Genomic DNA, 18772 nt, shown 5'->3' on the forward strand with positions numbered 1-18772 from the left:
AACAGAACTGTATCGTATACTGCAAAGTTGCTAAGAGAGTAGATTTGAAATGTTCTCACCACAAAAAGGAAATGGTAATTATGTGATGTGATGGAGGTGTTAGCTAACACTATGGTGATAATCCTACTGCAGTATTTAAGTGTATCAAATCAACACATTGTACACCTTAAACTTATACATTGTTATATGTCAATTACTTCTCAAAAAAAAAAAAGAAAAGACCACAAAGTGGGATAAAAGGCTAGATCTAAAAGTTACTACAGAATGTTATTTATGTTTTTGAAGCAAATATAAAGGTAATATGAGGCACATTCATTTTCTAAAACCTTCTCATGTTAAAATATACTCCGCAAAATATTAAACACTAACATATTAAATAAAAATTAAAAACATTTGAACATATTCTCTACAAAAATAATAATAGTAATAAAAACTGACTTTAATGGGAAAGAATAATAAAAACTGATTTAAATGGGAAACAAATTCCTTTTAAAAAACCAAAATACCCTTTACCTCCCAGAAGTATCATTGTTCTAAGCACCTCTGCTTCGTGATAGGAGGCGTGCTTGAATTGAATCGCAACGGCTACTCCGTTTGACCGTATTCTCCTTTATGTCATTCTTCTTATTATTCTCCTTTTTATCTTGTCATCAGAATGGCCAGAGCTGTGTCTGAGGTGGGAGAACAAACTTGGCAAGATGCTGATGTACTGTATGGCAGTAACGCCAGCCCATGTGTTGTTGTCACTTTTTTTGGGTACAGCAAGTTCAGAACAGGATGTTCTCTTATGAGACTTCAAATTGGTTTTTGATGGTCAAATATTCAAAGAAGCATTCCTGAAAGCAAAAGCTACAGCACATACATCTCCTCACGCTGGGAATATTGTGCAGAAAAATCGAGTTTATGTGGAAGAAGAAAAATGAAGCAAGTTAACGTTATGTTTTTTTTTAAGCATGTGCAACTTGATACTTTTGGAAATAGACAAACCCCCTCAAATTTTTCAGAACTCTGTATCTGAAAGCCTGGTGTCCTACAAGCTGTTTCTCTTGCAGTGTTCAGGAAATGGTGCCTCAGCACATCCAGTTGCAAAGCCAGAAACAGCAACGTCATTCTTGACCTCTCCTCTCTCTCATCTCCCGCAGCTAGTCCATCTCCAGGGCCTGTCACTACTGTCTCCCAGATTCCCCTTGAATCCCTCCCTTTCTCTCCATCTTCTATAGTCCAAGCTGCAGATCTTCCCCGGGCCACTATAAACAATCTTCTAACTGGTCTACCTGAATCCTCTCTGACAACAACTCTCTGTCCCCCAACCTCAGTCGGTTCTCCCAACTACAGTCATTTCTTTTTGAAATATAAATATGATCACGTCCCCATTCTGTTCAAACTCCACTAGTGGCTTTCCATTTACTTTCATGAAGAATATTGTCTCAGTTAGCTTGGGTTGCTATAACAACTTACCACAGTTCTGGAGGCTGGGAAGTCCAAGATCAAGGTGCTGGCTGGATCAGTGTCTGGTGAGACTCTCTTTCTGGCTTCTACACAGCTGCCTTCTCCCTGTGTGCTCACATGGCTTTACCTGGTGCAAATTGTGGAGAGAGAGAGAGAGAAAGAGAGGGAGAGATCTTTTCCTTTTTTTGTGAGGGAGAGAGACCTTTTCCTCTTCCTATAAGGGCACTAATTCCATCATGAGAGCCCCACCCTCATGACCTCATCTAGACCTAATTATCACCCAAAGCTTCCACTTCCCAGTACCATCACATTAGGGGTTAAGGCTTCAAGGTATGAATTCTGGTGGGACACAAACATCAGTCCATAACAAACATAAACCACCACATGGCCTATGGAGCTTTGCACCCTCAAAAGAATGTGACTCAGAAAAAGACACACAAATAACACAGCACAAGGCGGCAAGTGGTAAGTGCAATGTGAATGGTTAGAAATTACATGGGTTGGGGCTTTACGTGGTTACAGTGTATTGTGTAGTGGTCCTCAAAGTGTGGTTCCCAGCTCAGCAGCATCAGCATCACCTGGCAACTTATTAGAAATGTAACTTCTCTGGGCCCCACCCCAGATGCACTAACTCAAAAACTCTGGAGTTGGAGCCAAACAATCCGTGTTTCAACAAGTAACCCTGAATGATGTGGATGGGTGCTAGAATTTGAGAACATTGGTGTAGTGAACACTATGTACACTGCCCAGACCCCCCGAAGGACTGAAGACTTTCTTCCTTTAGCTGCTGGGAGTGTTGTTAGCCCTCTCACCCAAGACTGTGCCCCCTTTCCAGAGGCGGTCTGCCTCCAATGACTGGTTGATGCAGGAATATAAAGCCCCACCTCTCACTACAATGAGAAGAGAAACCTTGAAAGGCCACCTCAGCTTCAGAGCTCCCGGTGGGTTGGCTGCAATCTTTGTTGAAATTTCATTGCAGCCCAACTTTCCCTTTGCCCAGTCTGCTTCCTTTCCTTCCATTCCACAGGGGTTACTCCAAACAGTTAACAATCTTCCTGCACTCCAACCTTCCTCTCAGAGTATGCTTCCCAGGGAACCTACTCACAGTGCTGCACAGAGGAAATGGGATTTGAGTTGAGACTTTAAAGAAAGGTGGGAAAGAAGTCAATAAGCAATGAAGGGAGGGGTGGAAGGATTGGAGATGGGAATTGTCCCGAGGGAGGAAAGCAGCATGAGCCAAATTTATCTTCAGCCTTTTTAGGAAATGGAGAGTGACCCAGATGGGCTAGATCATAGAATGAGAAGGGAGCAGTGGGGTTTTGCTGAAGAGGTAGATTGCGGAAGGCATCAAGGTGCTTCAGTTGAGTTTGGACTTGATCCTAAAGGTAATGTCAGGTTCATTACACTGATGTTTATTAGTTCAATCATTCAACAATACCCATTAAGTGCTGGAGAGACACTGGTGAGCAAAAGCAGACCTGGTCCCAGTCCTCAAGGAGTTTACAGACTAATAGGGGCGCTGGACACAAATGAATCACACAAATGCCAAGTTTGCACCCCCATACTAAAGTAAAGGGTTTTGGTAAAGTATGGCATAGTACATGGACCCTAAGTTAGGACCCTCTCACTCTAACTTTTTGGGGTTTTTGCCTATTGGCTTACGAATGCTTTGAGAATGCAGGTTGCTTGTGGTCCGGATTTCTCTAGAATGTAGCATAGTAGGTGCTCAGGAACAATTGCTGAATGAACCATAAGTTTAGAGACTTGACTTCACACCACCTAGCGTGTACCAGATACTTGACAGACATTGGTGAGTGAGTGAATGAGTAACAGAATTGACTAGGTGACCAGGTGGCTCAACCAGAACTACCTCCCAAGTGCTGGTCTTTGCAAAGAAAACATGAGGGCAAGGTGTCATGTTGTTTATAAGCTACACTGACTTCATTTTAAGAATTGCTGAGAGGTTTTAAGTGATTATGCGCCCCCCTTCTCTGTGTTAAAATGGCTTGTCTTTCTGAAAGGATGGTGATAGGAAATATTAATTTATTGTAAATTACTCTTACTAGGCAAAATAGTCAACAATTTAGTAGCTAAAACTGTTTTAAACTAGTCAAAAAATTGGGAGCAAGTTTTGCAAGGCAAGTTAGGATAGCGGGAGGGTCTGACGTCTGTTGAAGATCAAGGGTTAGTCTTTGAGCTGTCCTTGATTTCCACCTTCGAAAGAGTTAAGGATGTATACCAATGAGTCTACGGTTGGGGATGGGGTGGGGAAGAGGTGAGTTGGTTACTAAAGCAGGCAGGGGAAAGAGGTATTTTCAAGAGGTTACATTCAAGGGAAGACAGGAGAAACAGATTGGCAAGCAAGCAAACACTTCCAAAAAAACAACAAAAACAAACCCACTTTGCAAAACTCCTTGAGGGCAAATGGAAGCTCTACTCAAGGGGATTCAATTATGTTCAAATACAAGCTAGGAGAAATAGGTTTTAGATTCGTTTGGTAGCAGTTTTCTGTGTCCACTTACTATACACAAATGCTTCAAGGTGATGGCAGTTTAGGAAAAAGGACAAAAGTGGTCAACAAGTGGAGGGAGGGTGGAGTGTGGGCTGGTCAGAGGGGGCCATAGTGAGCAGAGGCTGTGGGACATGTGGGGCTGGCATTAGTGGCATCAGCACTTTGTAATTGGCTGCACTAATAAGCAGGGAACCTTGAATATGTCTGGAACAGAGGACTAAGAAAAGTTAGCAAAGTGGTACATGGCAGGGATGGTTATCCAGGAGATCACATAATTTGTATTTTCCCTGTTCAACAACAGGTATGTGGCAGTGAGGACAAGGAGACAGCAGACTGATGGAAGTGATGGATAGCCAGAAACAGAAACAGAAGGAGGGAAGGCAGGAAGAAGAGACAGGGAAATAGAATATGTTGCTGGCTCTCTTGTTAATTTAGCTGCCTAGCAGCCATGTAAACAAAGTATCATAAAAGATGGAGTATAAGACATCCCAACAATATCCAAGAAAGACATCAGGATGAAGAAAATCCAGAGTATTCTGCGAAGAAAGCAAGGGTAACAACAATTTAAAGTAAAAACATCTCTCTCTCTTTCTCCCCTCACCCCCTACGTCTTCTGATGCCCTCTGAAGGCAAAGTTAACCAACCTGCCTCCTTATGCTTCTTCCAGAAGGGAACACCACTGTCAAGGCTAGGGATGAGAGAGCTTGGCTTTTCCAGGTGGACCTCAGAGAAATAAAAGAGAAGAGTGAGAGATGAGGTGGAGAGGTAGGCAGGGGCCTTATGGTCATGTTAGGAGGTTTGCGCTCCATCCTCATTTGATGAGATGTTGCTGAGGGGTTTAAAGGTGGAGAATGCTATGTGGAGATGCCAAGACTGGAGGCAGAGGCTGGTGCAGGGAAGAAATGATAGAAGCGCAGCATAAAAAGATATTGGGTGAATAAAATGGAACAGATTTGAGAGTTGTGTAAGGCAAGGAATTTATAGGACTTAGTGATTGATTAGCTGTGGGCAGGAGAAGGAAGAGTTAGGGATGACTCATAGCTTTGGGCAATGAGGTAGTAATGCTATTAGCTGAGTAACAATTTACACAAGAATAGGGAGGATTTCTATCACCACAGGGAAGTCCCAAATAGTCATAAGGTAAAAGGGAACTCCAAGGATATTCTTCAGATTCTGCTTATAATTTTGGCTCTACTTAAATGATCAAAGACAGGTATCTTTTTATGTAAATGACTCAGAAACCTCCTTCGGGAGCTTATTCTAATACATCCACAACCTTTACCACCAAGTAAGGCCTACCATTATATAGAATCTGATTGAATCTAAATGAATCTCGATGTAACCAAAGACAACTTCTATGATGATATGCTGTGTGTTCTGTTCTGTGTAGCACAGTGTAAAACCAGAAATATGCCTGTAATGATAACTAAATTTATATGGTACTTAGCTTACATAAATTCATTATTTTATTTGAGTCCCATAACAGCCTTGCCAGGGAAGCTAGTTCCTTCCCTTCCTTGTAAGCATCAAGGCCAGGACAGCTTGCGGGAGAGCCACAGGCAATATCTAGAAATATTTAAAAGTTATAAGTCAAGTTATCTTCCTACTTCGACAAAAATGTCTTTCATAACCACAAGAATGGAAAACATGTATAAAGTTAGGGTTTTTATTTGACCAAAAGTTGGCAGAATATCAAATATGACTAAATTTAATTATCCTTGCTCCTGCCTGGGCATCCAACTGACCTGGAAATGTTTGGATGGATAATAAAATAACGACCTATCTGATTCATAAATTATTACATATTTATTCCAAAAAATCTATTTTTTTTGTTTTCCTTTCAGTAAAATCATAAATTGTCTTGTTATGAACAAGATTTTTCACATAGTTGGTGTTCTGTTAACAATGATACCAAATGAGACCATCTTTCTTAAGTCAGTGTAGCTCTCTGGTAGTTTTTTTTTTATTAATTTCAGTTTGAGAAAGCTTTACTCTGCTGAGACAGAGTTGAAAATAAATCATGAAATTTACTTATCATGTTCAAACATTGTAATGAGATCACATTGAATGAATTATTATTGCAGAATATTTTAATTTCATCACATAAACTGCTATCACTTATATTGCCGTTTTCATTACCTCTTAAATGTAGTGTAATGAGAAGAACCAAGTAGTGTGAGGTCATGTGAAGAACCAATATCAAGCTTCTAGACCCATACATCTACAACTTTAAAAGTAATATGAATTGTTTAATATTGCAAAATATTTCTGTCTCCATGTGCAACTGTAATAAATACTGTGCTAATTCCTGAGTACCTCTGGAACCACAAACTGGAACAGAAAGAGAAACAAGAAAATTGACATTCAACACTCAAGGAAACTATACTTTGTTATTTTTTCTTTGGTGAGGAAGATTGGCCTTGAGCAAACATCTGTGCCAATCTTCCTCTATTTTGTATGTGGGATGCTGCCACAGCATGACTTAATGCGTGGTGTGTAGGTCTGTGCCCGGGATCCAAACCTGCAAACCCTGCGCCACCCAAGTGGAGCACACAAACTTAACTACTATACTACCAGGCTGGTCCTGGAAACTATACTTTGTTATTCAAGACTTGCATTCATGCTATCTGAGAGGAAGGCTCTGACAAGTTAGTTAATTCATCTATGTTTTTAGCAGACTAAGAACTTCTGATGTTCAAAATCTCGCTGCACTGGGAAGCAGTGTCCATCTCTGATGGTGGTAATGGCTACGATCACAGCATTGGGCACAGTCATGTTGTGTTTCGAGGGCCTAAAGCAAGTGGAGAAGCATTTCTCTGGGAACTGAATAGTGTTATTCCTGAGAGCAATGTTCAGAGCTGCAGGTTACCAGTTTCCAAGTGAGAGGCACATGTCTTCTTTCTTTTTCTTAGAATAGCTTTATGGAGATAGAATTCATGTAACATAAAACACACTCCTTCAGGCTGAAAAGAAACCCTGTACCCGTTAGCAATCTTTTCCTATACCTCCCTCTCCACCAGCCCCTGGCAACCATTAATTTACTTTATGTCTCTACGGAATTGCCTATTCTGGATATTTCATATAAATAGGAATCCTACAATCTGTAAAAGTTTATGTCTGACTTCTTTCATTTAGCATATTTTCAAGGTTTATCTGTGTTGTGGCATGTGGCCACGGCTTTTATTTTCCCTCCATCCCTTTTTATGGCTGGATAATATTCCATGGTACAGATGCCACATTTTGTTTATTGATTCATCAGTTGATGGACATTTGGATTGTGTTTACTTTTTGGTTATTATGAATAAAGCCACTATGAATATTTGCATAAAGTTTTTGTATGGACATCTTTTCATTTCTCTTGGGTCTATACCTAGGAACAGATTTACTGGGACATGTGGTTACTTTAACATTTTAAGGAACTAACCAAATGGCTTTACAAAGTACTTGTGCAATTTTACAACTCCACTAGTAATATGTGAAGATTCCCAATTTGCCACCTCCTTGTCAACACTTGTAATTGTTTCCTTTGTTGTTGCTGTTGAGGAAGATTCACCCTGAGCTAACATCTGTGCCAGTCTTCCTCTATTTTGTATGTGGGTCGCTGCCACAGCATTGCTGATGAGTGGTGTAGGTCTATGCCTGGGATCGAAACCCATGAACCCGGGCTGCCGAAGCTGAGCGTGCTGAACTTAACCACTATGCCATGGGGCTGGCCCCAATTGTCTTTTTGATTATAGTTATCCTAGTGCTGAGTCATTGTTCTAAATGCTTTATAAGTGTTAACTCCTTCGATCTGCCCAATAATGCTACATCCAGAAAAGGGAATTCAGACTCAGAGTGGCTGAGTAACTTGCTCAACACTAACACCCTGGAGAGTGGCAGAGATATAATTAGGAACATGTTACACAAAGAAAACACTATTTTAACATTCAAGGGAATAAAAACAACTTGGGGGGATTTTCCCCCCTTTTTTAAATAAGACCTTCCTGAGTTTAAGATAAAATCCTCTGTTCTATGCAAGTTAGTCTCCTGTTGCTGAACTAAATCCACTCCTGTCTTATGCTTCAGAGCTAGCCAGCACTGGGGCTTAATATTGAAAACAAGGGGAAAAAAGAAAAAAATCTCTGAATATTCATTTCAATTAAGGCAAAATTTTCCATTTAGTCAAGAACAAATAGCAGCCACTGATACTTTGTGAATATTAATTTGAAATTTAAAAAATTCCTTCTTTAAAGAGGATTTGAAAAGCTTTGTTCTCCAAGTATGATCTTTATTATTCTTGGGCCCAAACAGTTTCCAAGGTACACATTTTCACATTCTTAATGAAGTCAGTGGAAATTGACTTCAAAGCCAATTTTCATGAATGTTTTAATTGCATCAAGATACATGCATCTTTTAAAATTCCGATTTTTTTTTTAAAGATTTTTTTTTTAATTTTTTTCCTTTTTCTCCCTAAAGCCCCCCGGTACATAGTTGCACATTCTTCATTGTGGGTCCTTCTAGTTGTGGCATGTGGGACGCTGCCTCAGTGTGGCTTGATGAGCAGTGCCATGTCCACGCCCAGGATTCGAACCAACGAAGCACTGGGCCGCCTGCAGCAGAGCACGTGAACTAAACCACTCGGCCACGGGGCCAGCCCCTAAAATTCTGATTTTATAGTAACTTATAATTGTAAAAGATTTATATATTAGGATAATAGTCAGGCAGAAGTATATTGTTTAATGTTTGCTCTCAAAAGTAGAACTGTTAACATTCTTAAGAACATGGCAATAAAGTAAATGCAGTTATAACTTAGTGCCTAGGAAAAATAGAGTCTTCAACTTTGACCTTAGGAATCTGATTTCCAAGACTATGTGCTATTTAAGAATAAACTTGTGCATGAATACAAAACATTCCGAGGGTCTATATTCACTGAGTTCTGTCTCTGGCAGAGGCACCAAGATGGAGGGTGCTGCTCACGTCCATGCCTCCTAAGGAGGCTGTCCTCTGTACCTCTGATTCACAGACAGTGATAGTCAATAGAGAAAGGGCCAAAGGAAGAAGGAAAGAGTATCTGTAGAACCAAACAGGGAGCCATTCATTTTCCTGCTGACCCTCTCCTTATTGCTTCTGGAGTAGCTTAGTTCTTACAAGAGTCTGTGAGGAGGAAAAGACTTTTGAAAGGAGGGATACAAGCTGCCTTAGAAAAAGCAGGACTGCTTCAGAGAAATCAGTTATAGAAGAAGTTTGGGAGGGAGAAATGATTAGTTTGGAAGAAAAATCTGTTCTGTTTTAGACATTGCACATTGGTGGTTTGGGCCATTTTATGAGCACTCTAGCATCTTCTATTCACATGGAACCCTTCCAGATAATAATGTTATATGAAAATGCAAACCCTAGCATACTTATTAACAGTTTTACTGAGATCTAATTTACATACCATACATTCCATTCAAAGTGTACAACTATCCTACTTATGATATCATACAGGAGTGTTATATATAATATGGGTCCCTATGATATAAGTTTTAAAGTGCAGGGTCTCCAGGTCGTAGGGTACTAAAAGATAAATATAGGGCCCAAATAATTATTTTAGCTTTCAAAAAGTCTAATAAACCTCCATAGTAACTTTGTGTTTGCAACATCCTTACTTTAAGGAAGCTAGAGACGTTTACCTATCCAGAAGTTTAAATGGCATTATAAAACTCCCACCCCCTTCTGTGGTGTTGACAGGGTTATTTTTATGTTACTAATACATGAGTAAGTGAGGCTGTTTGAGGTTTTGAAGCATAAATTCACAAGCTTCAGAGTATAGCCAAGTGTGTAGTGAAAATTTCACAATTTGTTTCCTTTTATGACTCTTGGTTATATACATGGAAGTCATTCTCATGGTTCTATTTTTCACTATTGGTGGTAATTATTAGGATTTTCACAGGTGATAGTCATGCCCTTTTCCTTGATTTGTGTTTAGAAACAAATGAGAAATGAGATGCAGGAGTCAGACAGACAGAAATCAAACTATCAGTCTTATTACTGATAAAATTGACTGGAAAGCAGGGCTTAGCTATGCAGCCACAAGGTTTCCTTGGATCATTATGATTAGGTTCAATGCTAATGCTAGAAACCTCAAAATAACAGTGGCATAAATGAGGGAGAGACTATTTCTCAGCTAAAGTCCAGAGGTGTCAGATCAGCACTGAGAGAGTGTTCCGCAGTATGTAGCGCTCAGACTCCTTTCAATTTTGTTGATTTGCTATGTGTGGCTTCTTTTTCCAAAGTCATCTTGGGGTCTAGGATGGATGCTCGAGCTCCAGCCATCATGTATACATTCCAGCCAACAGGAAGAAAGAGGAGGATAAGACAGGGACATCTCCATTTAAGGACACACCATTTTTGCTTATATCCCATTAGCTAGAACATAATCCCTGAGCCACATCTAACCATGAACAGTGCCCAGTTTTTAGCTGGCTGGTCATGTACCCAGTTAAAAACTAGGAATTCCATTACAGAAGGGGAGAGGAGGTACTGCTGGACAACTTGTAATCTTTGCCACATTCCTGAGTTACACAGCCAGGCAGAGACAGAGCTGGACAATCACGGGCCTCCCCTAGAGTGAGGGGCCAGCTGCGTACCACAGAGCAGAACTGTACCTCCAGGAGAAGTCTCTGGTAAGAGGGGAAGCCGCAGGGGCTGGGCCAAGCATGCTCGGTTCCTTCTCGTTCTCAGCCACTGAGCGAGGCCGGACATGTTTCTCCTATGCTGTTCCTTCCTAACTGACGTTTGGCTTTTCTGAGGGACAGTACAGTGAACTGTCATAAGGCAAGAAAGCAGCACACGATTTGGCACCACAATAACAAGGTTTTCTTGGTTTCCCATTACCTAGTCTTTCTTTGTTTTTGCTGTCCATTAGATTAAGAAATCTTCCTGAATAGTCATAAGAAAGCTCTTCTTCTGGCAAAATGTCTTTGGCTGCAAAAAGTGCCAATTTTGGTACCATTGAGTCAATTCGGACAGGAATCATCAACAGGTTTGGCTCACAAGAATGGTTAAGGAACCTGCCAATATTTCCTATGTGGGCAGGATCAACAAATGTTTCTATTACCTGCCCATTATAAACATGTTCTCTGACCGCTATAATGTAATTCGAATCGTGTATTGTTTGTAACTGAATTCTTCTCTGTACTTCAGCGAATCCTAAAACCTCGCCAGCATATTCACAGACAAACCGTCCTTTTGGTATAAATTCCAAGGTGCGAAGTCCCCAGCCCTTTTTCTCCGTCTTGAACACCTGGAGGTGGAACTGCAGACCCCGCTGGACCACCCTGTTCTTGCACTGGTCACTGCACTGGCACAGGATGTTGCATTCAAAAACCGGCTCGGCACGCTCTGTTTCCGATCCTATGGCCCTGAGGCGTAAATTAGCATCGTAGTTCTCCTTGTTACGGAGACAGGAGCAGGTCCCAGGGAGGCAGGGAGTTTGGAGACAACTGCATCCAGGAAAGGTTATTTGAGTGGGATCAGTGTCTGCTCCGGGTCCTGCCACGTGATCAGGAGTATACTGCAAAAAATAGAAGTACTTTAAGTCAGCAGGACACGTCACAGATTCCATATATATTTCAAGCAGCTTTTGGCTGAGACACTTCCTAATTCTAACACATAAAAAGAACAAAACAAAATGACAAAACATTCTATATTAAAATATTGTCTGACAACATCTCTTTCCAATTTAAAGAATAAAATTAATTTTTAGGATTTAAAATTCTGTGGTTTCATTTTAGATATAAGGATTACAATGGGAAAAATATGTATTTTTTTCCCTTAAAAATTGAAACCTACATAACCATTTTGCTTTTGTCTTAGCTTTGGATGTGAGGAAAATCAGTGCTGGATTTAGTTTCTGAATGCAGTTAAGTGTTCTCTCCTTGGCCTTTGATCTCTTTTACATTTATCTGATACTACAAACACGTATATGTAGTTTTATTGTGAGTTCCCTCAGATTCTTTTCGGGAATAAGAAAGTCATAAATGATAAATCAATGAAAAATGGCCTTTGTAAGAGAGTCTTTCATTGATTTTTTTAAAGAATTTTTTACATGAAGATTATTTAAATTTTTAAATATTCTCTCATGTTTTAAAAAAAACACTATTACCTCATAGTTCTATTTGAGTCTTCATAATGTTAAAAACAGGCATTTGGCCAAAAAATTGCAGACAGAATTCCAAAAATTATATTTCTTACATAGATATTAATGGGTATTTAAACTTGTAGTTATATTGTATACGTGTAAGAAATCCTGTTCTTATTAAAGAAAGGGATAATATGAAAAAGTTTCTCAGTCTTTTAAATATCCCTGTATTTTCAAAATGTTACATTTATAAAATGCTACAGAAAAAGAAGTCCTAGGTCTAAAATCTCTATGTGAGCCTGACCTCTGGGTATTTCCTTACTGGCATAATGAAGCTTATTTTCAACCCTGAAGATTAAAGTCTCTCTCATGAGCCCAGCATGTTTCCTTATTTGTGGAATAATTCTTGCTTATATGGAATCTAATTCATTTATTCTTACTTGCTTTGTTCCATAAAAGATTTAGTGAGGCTTACAAAGAAGTGAGATAAATGAACAATGGTAAGAAAAGTAAGGCAAAGGGGAAGATGACAGCAAGCTAGTCAAGTGAGCTTAGACACACTAACATGTGTCTAAGTAGAGTGGACATGTGGCTCTGCCTGAGAGCAGCCACTTCAAACAGGGAAAGACACTCAGATGCATAGTTTGCGCTGCCCATAAGGAACCACCTCACTGTTCAGAAGCACTGACTTTTTTCAATACAGAGACTAGAGACAAATTTCACCAATGTGTGCATCCTAAACCATTCTTTTCCAGGAAGCCGTTTCATGGGCTGTTTTTCATTTCATTCATTTCTGAGCCTCAGTAACGGCTGTCGGCATGCTGCCACAGCAAGTCAGTAAGAGCAGTTCTGAGGGACCAGTCGCACAGCCTTTAATTCAGGGACAGATTTTAGAGTACCTAGAGGAATGTTCCAACCTCATATCTTTCAGTCAATCCTCCATTAATATTGTGTCTCCCGGCCAAGCCAGCGAAAGGTATTGAACAGCATGTACTTACACTCCCCGAGGAGGCCTTGGTGGAGCTTTGCAGTTAGGAGCAAAACCCTATACTTTAAAAACGCTGAGCTTGAGGGAAGGATTGACATCCTCTTGTGAAAGATGAGGAGGATGATGAGTGGGAGTACCTGTGGGGAAAGGCCAACACTGCTTAAAAAGTGATTTGGGGGTGGAGAGCAGAAATAGCTTCTCCTGTTTGTGTCATTTCTTACAGCTTCAGCTTAGCAGAGATGTCCTAACGGGATAAAGAATGGCTTAGAAAAAGATGCTCTATCACTCAAATTCAATGACTGCTGTCTCATACAGAATCCATCTCCAGCTTTTAAGTCATCGCTGAAATGTAAATGGTTATCAAGACATTTTAAGAAGTACTTGTAAAATGAAGATCTTACTATCTTTTTGTTAAACTTTTCATGAAGAATTCTTTTAAATTGATTGGTCTTAAAGGCGCACATATTTTTAATGTACTATAGAAATCACTAAACTTTAAAGTGAGTTTTTTGACACAGATAACTCCTTTTAAAATCAAGTGTGACTGACTGCAGTTTTCTTACCTTGTGGAACTTATTTGCACGTGGATAGGTTTGGAAAAATCCTTTTATTTGCTTATTTTTACTTATATAATTAAAAAAGATTTTGGAGAACGTAGTGATATATATGTATTTTTAAATTCTGCAATTTAAACTTGATGCACAATCTAAGATCCTTTAGAGATTTAGATTACAAATGGTAGCTAATCCCAAATGAGCTGCAGGTACCTCCCAAAGGATAACAGAAACTTCTGGATAAAATTTTCTGTTTAAAGAGGACATTTGTTTTTTCCTTTCATGGGTGTAATCATTGACCCTGATACCAATAATCATCACAAATCATTTTAGGTCCATGTTTCCATTTTCTCCTCCATAAAAGGTTAGCAAAATACCATTCCAGAAAGATATTTTACTTGACTTAGAAAAATGGCTGTACTAAAGAATAATCTTATTTTTTTTTTAAAGATTGGCACTTGAGCTAACATCTGTTGCCAATCTTCTTATCTTTTCCCTTTTCTTCTTCTTCTCCCCAAAGCCCCCCAGTACACAGTTGTATATTCTAGTTGTGAAGCCTCTGGCTGTGCTATGTGGGACACCACCTCAACATGGCCTGATGAACGGTGCCATGTCGGCGCCCAGGATCTGAACCCGTGAAACCCTGGGCCACCAAAGTGGAGTGTGCTAACTTAACCACTCGGCCACAGGGCCATCCCCTAAAGAATAATCTTTTAAAAACCATGGTCTAATTTAATATATGATTATGTAATTATCCATCTTTTCAGGTATGATCTGTCACTGACATGATTCAAATATTGATATGCTATGCAAACCATTAAATTTTGAGTATCTGAAAGCTAATGGAAAGCTTGTTACAAATTGGGAGCCAGCTGACCTGAGGGTAAATGCTCCCCATTTGTAACACTCTTTCCATAATCTCTACCCTACTTCCAGGTACAAAGCCCAGGACCAAACTGATCCCCAAAGGGGTTACCCTGAGGTTTTTTGTACCTACCCCAAGCCAAGGAGAGATCAAAGCTTGAGGGATGCAACCACAGAGGACATATGTTTTTACCTACCCAGCATCCATTCCTTTTCTTCTGATAATAGCACCCCAACTCTTCCTTCCCACTCTCGTCTCAGTAGTTTGGATGGGAGTACAGGGTGAGCAGGGATCTAAGCCAGATCAATGAAATATAATTCTGGAACTTTGGCTGAAGCAATTAGGGAAGAGGCATTCTCTTTCTACTTGGGTTGCTAAACTGTAGTGTTCATGTGGCACTCCCAAATTCTGCCACACCCTTAAGACCTACTGAGTGTGTAGCCATACACAGGAAAGGGGAGCAGAGAGGAGGGAAGGGTGTAGGTGGTAGAAAGAAATAATCTGATGACACTATTAGAGTTCTTGGATCCAGACACGCCTATAGTCACCACTCTTGGCCTTTGGTGTTATGTGAGGCAATTCTTTCCCTTTTTCACTTGGGTTAGTTTGTGTTGTATTTATGTGTCTTGCAAACAAACAAGTCTTGACTGATACACCCAGAGTGGAAGCTGAGAATGGTGGCAGGAAATGGCTGGAAAATTTAATCAAAGATAATAAATGGCCAATGAGCAATGAGGTCTCCAAATGGGAGGTGAGACTGGAGCAGTGTGCAGGAGGCCATACAGGAAAACTGATTGTGGCCTGCAACACTAGGCAAGCAGCAGAGAACTTCTTGATGCAGAACATGGAATGTTCCAAAGGAGACACATACAGAGCCAGGCTCTTATTAGCATTGTGACTTAGGGAAGTGACTTGCTAAACTTTGGGTTAGCAACTATAAATCAGGGAAAATTTGACAGAAAACTTAAAAGAGACAATTTCTTTTAATAAAACTTAACTTACCCAAGAAGCCAAAATAGAAACAGGAGACAGCATGTGGAAGAACAAATATACCTCCTTGGCTATTCTCATCCACAATTTCTCCCTTCTCTCAACTAGACCTGTACTTACATGAATAGCATGAACTTTGGGATCTAAATGGCATAGACTGTAGGACTCTCTAGTTATACAAAATACGTAGGTCTTATCTTTCTAACAAATATATGTCTCCAGGAAAGACATGATCATGAGGTTTGGGGTGTGGCATGGTGGTAGGGGTGGGGTTCCTATCCATAGTTCTAGGTACAGAGCAGGCACTCAAGAAGTAGCTTTTGATTGACTGACTGCAGCTCTTGATAACTTCTGATTGGAAGTCTGACTTTTCTTAAGCACATTCTGTATCGAAGCCCCAGAAACTAAAATATGACACTGCATAAAACTCTGGGCTTAAAACCTAGGCCTTGATTCTGAATTTTAAGGAAGTGCTGTGAAAATCTTCATTCCTTTTTTGGTTGTTTTGAAACACCAGCTACAAGAATCTCTGTACTTGGCCTCTAGCCCCATGAGTTTGTTTTTGCTCCAAGCAGCTATTAGGAGACTGTGAGCCAGATAATTCTCGTCAAGGCCAAGTTGAAATCTTAAAAAGGATGTTTGAAGCTGATTTCAGTGACCTGAAAAATGGTTAGATCCAACTCTACGCTCAAGAAAATCAGTTTATTTTCTACTTGGCCTTCAACACTGATGGCATTATGATACGCTTGTTCCCAATCTGAACATTTGAATGTTCTTTTTGCCTTTTCACCCAGTACCCCAAAGCAGACTAGACACAAAGTTATTTTTACCTTGAGTTTTACAATGCCTAAATTCTTACCTGCGGATTTGCCTGTGAAGGCAGGGTATGGGGCAAGCAAGCTATTTTGACCTTTTATAAGACTGGTTCTGTGCTCCATGAATACACGGAAGCAAACTAGTTGAAGGCACTTTTAGGCTTGTCCTTTAAATGTTTCAAGCATGTTTTATCTTCTTGGTAAGACTATAAGCTCTTTGGGGAAGGGATCTTGTCTTCTTTCTGTAGCTCCAACTCTACCCAGAGGTGTGCATATAGCCAGGCAGCTAGAACACTGTGAAACTGAGTCTTACACTCCTGATTTTCACTTATGCCCATCAGCTCCAGGTAAGGATCAATCACAAAGTTTGCTTCCCTGGCTTTTTATAGCAACCAAGTGCTTTCCATAGGCACTTGTAAACTCAAGGGCAGGAGGTGTATCTTGTCACCATTTTATCTTCTATGCCGGGCTTAACATGGTGCCTAGAACATTACAGGCACTCAATTATTTGTTGAATAAAGAAAACATATATCAGGGGCTGGCCCCATGGCTGATTGGTTAAGTTCATGCTCTCCGCTGCAGGCGGCCCACTGTTTCGTTGGTTCGAATCCTGGGTGTGGACATGGCACTGCTCATCAAACCACGGTGAGGCAGCGTCCCACATGGCACAACTAGAAGGACCCACAACGAAGAATATACACCTATGTACCGGGGGGCTTTGGGGAGAAAAAGGAAAAAAATAAAAAATGAAATCTTTAAAAAAAAAAAAGAAAACATATATCAGTGTTTTTGATATTCGGCAATGTTTGGTCTTGAATAAACTTTTAGGGATCAGAGTTTGATTTGGTGCCAGGCAACCGTATTATTAACCATAAACTGCCTAAGGCAGTTTGAGCAAAAACAACCATTTCTGGATGTTAATATCCTGCTCTACACTTTGAGAACTGCTACTGAGTCTATCGTCTCATCTGATCCCCATAACAAACCTAGGAAGAAGGAAGGACAGCTAGGGTTCAATTCAATATTGATAAAGGATGTGAAATGGGCTATACATTTTTAACTATTTTCATTTTGTAGAGGAAGAAACTCAGGCTCTGAGACATAGCTAAGATGGCTAAGCCCTGAACCTCGCTCTCCCACCTCCAGGTCCAGGGCTTTTTCCACTCTAAGATCCTTGTTTTTTTTTGGTCATTCCTTATTCCTTAGGCAACACGCAGGTCAGAGGGCTGAGAAAGCAGAAAGGGCTTCGAGGTAATAACAGTAATGAACATTTGAGTTCTTTCAGCAAAACAACAACTGTATTTTACTTGTAATTCTCAAAGCAATCGGGAGACAGGTACTACTATTTTAATCGTACCGGGGAGAACTTCAAGGCTTAGCTGAGGCTAGTTTATATTGCCCAAGAGCTCAGTCACAGCCTTAGGAAGACCTCAACTAAGTCTGACTCCAAGAGCTAGGATGCCTTAATAGGCCCCATGCCTTATGTTACATAGAAGATACCCAAGACCGCAAGGCGAACTGATTTGCCCCAATCCCTGAATGAGTTCCGTGGTCAGAACCAGAACAAAAAGACAGGTTCTCAGGCCGCTTTCCAAGGGACCTCAGAACACCTCTGGTTTTGCCCTAGAGGGAACTGCCAGTCCATGCGCAGAAAAGAGAAATACTCTTGCTAACGTCATTACAGAAGATTAATAGAAAAAGACCGAAACCTGTGCATTTAAGAGTTACCGGCGCGCGCAAATAGCTGTGCGACAAGGCAAGTGAAAAGATGGAGAATTCTGGAGACAACCTACAGTATGAGAGTCATCCACAGACATACGCGCGCCTGGGCTAGCTGTACACCCAGAACCCCGGGGTCACCTAGCCTCGCCCCCTACCTGGAAGGGCGCCAGCCTGGGCCCTCAGGCTGCGCGCGCAGCGCTCGTGACCGCCTAGCCCCGCCCCGTACAGACTGGTGCCGGCCCCGCCCCCCGGGGCTGCGTGCAGGTCTCGCGCCGGCTGAGCCCCGCCCCCTACCTGGAAGGGTTTTGGCCACGCCCCCGGGGGCCACGCGCTCACGGGCAAGTTCTCCAAGCCGCGCGCGACATCTTCCGGGGCCTCAGCCTTCTTCTCGCGCGCTGCCATCCCGCAAGGCCACTGCTCCACGGCTTTAGCGGACATTTCGCCGCGTTACGACACACCTACCACCTAGGGGACCTTGAGCCTCGCAGAGGATGCCGGGAGTCGTGAATCCCGCGGCCCCGCTGGCTTATGGGAGTCGTAGTTGTTTTCTCTGCTTTGATGAGTGGCCTGTGAGGGCGTCTCCTTCGTTGACCCTCACGTTTCCTTAACTTTTTTGTCTGGCTCGCTCTTTGTTTTGAGCCAGAAGCACAACAAATAATGCAAAACCTTGTAAGGTACGGACAAAGCTTTGGGAGCACATAATGAAGTACTTTAAATTTTCCTGTGAGCCTCAGGGAGGGCTTTGGAGGCCGGGGCATTTGTCCACGTGTCCG

The 18772-nt window shown here is 41.1% G+C and overlaps 1 protein-coding gene across 2 annotated transcripts; it reads right to left on the minus strand.

Moving 5' to 3' along the window:
* Nucleotides 1-418: 418 nt before the first annotated feature.
* LOC103550279 (histone-lysine N-methyltransferase SETMAR) lies at nucleotides 419-18522 on the minus strand. Of its 2 annotated transcripts, XR_011527389.1 has the most exons (4): nucleotides 18294-18490; nucleotides 10591-11498; nucleotides 1459-1576; nucleotides 419-873 (listed from the first exon to the last, which is right to left on the minus strand). XR_011527389.1 is itself a non-coding variant. In XM_008519066.2 (2 exons), exons 1-2 carry the CDS (start codon nucleotides 18435-18437, stop codon nucleotides 10710-10712), a joined length of 933 nt encoding a protein of 310 aa, XP_008517288.1. In that variant the 5' UTR covers nucleotides 18438-18522; the 3' UTR covers nucleotides 9950-10709. The 2 variants fall into 2 exon arrangements, 1 of the variants encoding a protein (XP_008517288.1); XM_008519066.2 differs by lacking the exons at nucleotides 419-873; nucleotides 1459-1576 and having other exon boundaries at nucleotides 9950-11498; nucleotides 18294-18522.
* Between the last annotated feature and the right edge of the window lie 250 nt (nucleotides 18523-18772).

The sequence above is a fragment of the Equus przewalskii genome, chromosome 15 (genome assembly GCF_037783145.1).
Source record: "Equus przewalskii isolate Varuska chromosome 15, EquPr2, whole genome shotgun sequence".
NCBI classification, from domain to species: domain Eukaryota; kingdom Metazoa; phylum Chordata; class Mammalia; order Perissodactyla; family Equidae; genus Equus; species Equus przewalskii.